General features: G+C 55.5%; 1 protein-coding gene across 1 annotated transcript; it reads left to right on the top strand.

Annotated features, from left to right (window-relative positions):
• Positions 1–605: 605 nt before the first annotated feature.
• PERM1 (PPARGC1 and ESRR induced regulator, muscle 1) lies at positions 606–5,473 on the top strand (the record flags this gene model as incomplete). Its single annotated transcript, XM_079545596.1, has 3 exons — positions 606–2,418; positions 2,798–2,914; positions 5,394–5,473. The coding sequence occupies 3 exons, from the start codon at positions 606–608 to the stop codon at positions 5,471–5,473; spliced, it is 2,010 nt and encodes a 669-aa protein (XP_079401722.1).
• Between the last annotated feature and the right edge of the window lie 527 nt (positions 5,474–6,000).

Raw genomic sequence — 6,000 nt, 5'->3', positions numbered from 1 at the left:
TGACACGGGGACTATTTTTAGCAGTGAATGGAGCAGAGCTGAAGCTCTCTGCCCCCGTCAAGGGTACAGCATCATGTTGTGCTGGGGGGATTTTCCTGCATGGCTCTGTCACCACCTGGGGCTGTGGCACAGGTAGGATGCTCTGTTGTGGCCTCTCTGCTTCTCCTCCTGCTGCCGGGTCCCCCCTGCTGGCTCAGGGCTCTGTTGCATTTCCTACCCCAAAAAGCTGCAAACTTCTCTGCTTGGGTTGCACTGCATGCTCTCTCCTGCATGGCACTGGGCAGCAGGAAAGAGCCTCAGCTCTCTGCTTTTTTGCACAGGTTGGGGGCAAAGCAAGTGGGAAAAGGGAAGGAGAGATGCAATATCCTGGTGCTGTGCAGAGGGAATACCCGGAGCAGCCAAGAACGGAGTGGCCATGGCCATAGCCAGCTCAGCACCACCTGTGGGGTCTGCCACGAGCCATCCTCACGGGATGAGATCCCACTGATTCCAGCCCTGAAATGAGCAGGGCCGATGGCAAGGGGGCATGCTCCGCTAGTGATGCCATGCCCCCTCCTCACTCCCTGCTTTCTCCGGCCCCCTCCCCTTGCTGTGCTGCTGCAGGCATGGATAACTTCGAGTACAGCATCCAGCTGAACGACCGCGACTGGGCTGAGTTCTTGCGGGCGGTGGAGGAATGCAACCAAGAGCCGGCTGCCCTGGCCACAGCAGAGGAGCAGTGCCTCAGTGACATTGAGCAAGGGGACGGTGTGCCCGCTCCGTGCAGCATCAGGGCAGGCGCCGAGCCAGGGCTTGGCAAGGCGAGCTGTTCCCCACGTGGGCTGTGCGGAGAGGACGAAGCAGATCTGTGCTCATCCACTCTACGTGAAGGCAAGCAGCCCGTCTGCCCTCTGTTTGCTGCCATGCCCAGCGTGCAGGGCAGGCAGCCGCCTCATCCTCCTGCAGCTGAGGGCACCGCGGGGCAGGATGCAGCGTCGGGAGAGGGAGATGCTGGCAGCGGGGCCATGGAGCATGCTGAGCACCCTGCTGCGCCCTGTGCCCAAGGAGAAGACGCCGATAGGCAGCACTATGGGAGCCCAGTAGTGGCACAGGGTGGTGCCCAGGAGGCTACTGCATGGAAAAGCCATGCTGGGGTGCCAGGACCTACCCATGAGCACCCTGCTGCAGAGCCTGCTGCAGAGCTTGGGGAGAAAGCAGGCAGCCAGCCCAGCGTCCTGGAGGTGGTGAGACCCAAAGTGCCAGCATCAGCAAGGAAGAGCCGCAAGCAGCGTGGAGTTGGTGGCACCGAGGTGACCCCTGGGGACAAGGAGCCAGCAGGAAGCCCGGTGAGGGGCAGCACAGCATCCAGCAGGGCCCCCTCGTCCTCCCCACTGACCTCAAGGAAGGGCAAAGGGAAGGAGAAGGCGGCCAAAGCGGCACCCATGAGGCTGAGCAGTGAGGAGGCTGCGGAGAGCAAACGGCCGACGGGCAGCCCTGGTGTGGAGCTGGGGGTTGTGCCCCCCAACGTGTCCCCAAAACTGAAGGCAAAGGAGTCAGGAGCACAGTCACCAGGGAAGGCAAGGGCCACCAAGCTGGCCAGGCAGGTGGGGGGCACAGGGGCGTGTGACACTGTGCCAGTGGTGGTCACAGCACCGGACACCACGCCAGTGGTTGTCACCCCATCGGTTGTTGTCGCTATAGCAGATGCCACGCCAGTGGTTGTCACCACACCAGTGGTTGTCACTGGGCTGGGAGAGCTGTGCCAGGAGGGGAAGGCTCTCGGTCCCCAAAGTGTGGCTGCTGCTGCTGGGGGCTGCAGGGATTTCACAGCCAGCCCCCCCCAGGAGATGGGCTCCCCAACATTCACAGTTGGGGGCTCTCCTGGGGCTTGCACCCTGGATGTGACGTGGCCTGAGATGTGCGACTATTTGTTCTGTGAGTCCCAGGGGGAAGAAGAAGCAGCAGAGAACACGGTGGAGGGTGAGAAAACGCCCTTGGAAAGGGAAATATCCTTGCCTGAACTGTATGAGTATTTTTTCAATGAACCTGAAGGAAGTAGGAAAAAAGCCAAGCGTAAGGAGAGGAAGAGGAAGGAGTTCTTTGGCTTGCACCACGCTGAGCTGCAAAAGGAGGATCCCGAAGCGGCTACAGCCAAAGAGCCCCTGGTTGTCACAGTGCCTGAGCTGTATGAACACTTCTTCCCCGACAGACCCCAGCGCAGGGGGGGCTGGAGGGGATTTCTCTTCTCTTCACCAGCCTCTGAGGTGAGGAAAGCCGTGGGGGCTCTGATGTCCATCCTGCAGAGGCCAAAGCCACACAGCACAGCCCAAGTGCTGACCTCCCCATCACTGGCACGGAGTGGGTCCCACCTTGCCCTGGTGCCACTGGGAGGGGGTCCTGAGTATCCACCAGCTTTGGACATGGCCCTTGCACTGAGAGGTAAAGCAGCTGGAGCCCACGGCTGGCTCTGCATGGAGACTGCTGAGATCTGTGCGTTGCTGGCTTTGCACTGTGTATGCATGCAGCAAGGTGTGCACTGTGCATGCATTTAGCAGGGTGTGCAGTTTGCATGCATGCAGCAGGCTGTGTGCCGGCCCCAATCCCTCTCCTAGCTGGGTTAGTTGTCCCTATGGTTGTGCCATCCTGTGGAACAACATACACCAGTTCCTGGTGAGGGGATGGGAGGGAAAATGGCCAAATCCTTCTGCACCAAGGGACCCTGAGATATGCCAATGACTGCTGAGCTGCAGACTGATGATTTGGGAGAAAAAAGCACCAACTTTGGGGCTGCATCCTGAGCTTGCTCCCCTTCCCACAGGCAGACCCGAGGCCCCGCTGGCGCTGACCCACAAGGACATGTGCCTTGTCTTCTGTGCCTTTGCCTCCTGGGCGGTGAAGACCTCCGACCTGCAGGCTCCGGATGCCTGGAAAACCGGTGTGTGGTGTGTGGGGTTGGGGGAGGATGGGGTGTGCAGGGAGGAAGGCGGGGATCCCATCACTGAAATGTGCTGGTGGGAAAATGCAGCTGTTTTCCTGCTGTTCCAAAGGTGCTTTCTAACATCTCCTATAGGAATGTTGGTTCTGACACCTTGCTTAGGGTCTTTCCCTGTGAATAGGGTCTGTTGTCTTGCACGTAGCCCGCAAGAGACCCCAGTTTTATCCCAGAACAGCCTTTGCTGGTTGGGACCAAGGTGCCATTGAGGCGGCACCAAGATGGCATCGAGGTGGCTCCATGCTGATGGGAGAAATGTTCCCCACGAAGGTCACCAGGAAGCTGACACCCAGGCTGAGAATAGCATGCTAGCTAAAGCAGCTCCACACCTCGATCACAAGGAGCTCTTGGCCAGCTCTTCCTTGCCTTCTTAGTATCAGGGGCAGACGTGGGCACAGTGTGCCTCATGCCATGGGATTGCATAAAGCAGGGTGCAAGGAGCTTTTCTTGGGCACGTATGAGATGATCTGATCTCTGCTATGAGCCAAACTGAAAGATATTGCTGGGTGTTCAGAGAAGAGCTCCATCCATTTGTTCTGAGTTTTGGGTATTTTCTGCTTTTGGCTGGGATCAGGATGTCTGATGCGTGGTGGGACGGGGGCCTGGGATTACAAAAACTCCTGGCACTGTGTTGGCACCAAGTTAAGGCCATTGCCTTTGAGATATCAGGAGAGCTAACTCAAGAGATGCAGCTTGCTGCAATGGCTTTTTTCCCCAGTATCTCATATATAAGTTGTCATAAGCCATGCCAGACACAACCACCATCGTCATCCCAGCATCCACACCTTGTGTAGATATACTGTGATCAATGCAACATTGTCGCTCAATCCACCACCAACATGGTGCTCAATCCAACACCATCATGGTGCTCAATCCAATACCAACATGGTGCTCAATCCAATACCAACATGGTGCTCAATCCAACACCATCACGGTGTTCAATCCAATACCAACATGGTGCTCAATCCAATAGCATCATGGTGCTCAATCCAACACCATCATGGTGCTCAATCCAACACCATCATGGTGCTCAATCCAACACCAACATGGTGCTCAATCCAATATCATCGTGGTGCTCAATCCAACACCATTGTGGTGCTCAATCCAACACCATCATGGTGCTCAATCCAACACCATTGTGGTGCTCAATCCAATACCATCACGGTGTTCAACCCAACACCATCATGGTGCTCAATCCAACACCATCATGGTGCTCAATCCAATACCAACATGGTGCTCAATCCAACACCATCACGGTGTTCAATCCAATACCAACATGGTGCTCAATCCAACACCATCATGGTGCTCAATCCAATACCATCATGGTGCTCAATCCAACACCATCATGGTGCTCAATCCAATACCAACATGGTGCTCAATCCAACACCATCACGGTGTTCAATCCAATACCAACATGGTGCTCAATCCAACACCATCATGGTGCTCAATCCAACACCAACATGGTGCTCAATCCAACACCATCATGGTGCTCAATCCAACACCATCGTGGTGCTCAATCCAACACCATCATGGTGCTCAATCCAACACCATCATGGTGGTCAACCCAACACCAACATGGTGCTCAATCCAACACCATCGTGGTGCTCAATCCAACACCATCATGGTGCTCAATCCAACACCATCATGGTGCTCAACCCAACACCAACATGGTGCTCAATCCAACACCATCATGGTGCTCAATCCAACACCATCATGGTGCTCAATCCAATACCATCACGGTGTTCAATCCAATACCAACATGGTGCTCAATCCAGCACCACCATGGTGCTCAATCCAACACCATCATGGTGCTCAATCCAATACCATCATGGTGCTCAATCCAACATCATCATGGTGCTCAATCCAACATCATCATGGTGTTCAATCCAACACCAACATGGTGTTCAATCCAATACCATCATGGTGTTCAATCCAATACCAACATGGTGCTCAATCCAACACCATCATGGTGCTCAATCCAACACCACCATGGTGCTCAATCCAACACCACCATGGTGCTCAATCCAATACCATCGTTGTGCTCAATCCAACACCATTGTGGTGCTCAATCCAGCACCACCATGGTGCTCAATCCAACACCAACATGGTGCTCAATAACTCTCCACCAACGTGCTCAATCCATCACAACCGTGGTGCTCAGTCCTCTCACTTCTCAGCACACAAGTGAAGTCTGTGCTTCCTTCCCTTGAAACAGCCATCTGGTGGAGCTATGACCCATGTGCCCAAACTAGAGATCCAGATGTGGTCTCCAAGGTGTGGGCAGCGCAGGATGCACTGGGAACAACCCCATGAGATGGGGATACGTAGCAGGAGGTCTCATGGCCTCCAAGTTGGGAGAACGCTCTCTAGGTTGCAAGAAGCTCCCACCCTCACCATGGGAATGTGACGGGCTCTTTTGCAGTGTTCCTGGCAAGCTTTGGCACGCTGTCTGCCATCCGCTACTTCCGACGGCAGGTCAGGGAAGGACGGCCCCGCACCTAGCTCCAGGATAGCACGTACCCAAGGACAGCTGAGGATGGGCACCTTGTTCTTGGGCAGCACGAGGAACCCGGAGCCCAGCACTGAGAATTCTGAGGAGCCATCCCCAAAGGGGACAAGATGTCACGGGGAGCAGGATCCTTCCGGTGACAACACGGTAGGCGGTTTGTACCTGTGCTGGACAGGAGAGGAGCCTGGCATGGGCCAGCTCTGTTCTTTCTTTGCACACTTCTTGCATATTTATGCTGCCTGCAAGGAGCAAGATTGGCACCTTACCTCCCTGTGGGGGTCACCCACTGTCAAAACACCGAGATGGAGAGCAAAAAGAACAAACAGAAAAAGTGCTTCATGTTCTACAAAAGGGATCAGGGCTGTGCACTGGGAAGAGCCCTGGCAAGGACAGGAGCGTGTCGGAGGGGGCACAAGGAGTGTATATGTGGCTCCGATGGGTGCCAGCCCTGGGGTCTGTTTGTTCCATGCTGCTCCTGTCCTGGAGACATGGAGTGGGAGGAGGAGGAGGAGGGTGAGTG

Source organism: Tetrao urogallus (genome assembly GCF_951394365.1).
Source record: "Tetrao urogallus genome assembly, chromosome: 21".
Lineage (NCBI taxonomy): Eukaryota > Metazoa > Chordata > Aves > Galliformes > Phasianidae > Tetrao > Tetrao urogallus.
The sequence above is the reverse complement of the archived record's forward strand: the minus strand, read 5'-3'. Positions and strand labels throughout refer to the sequence as shown.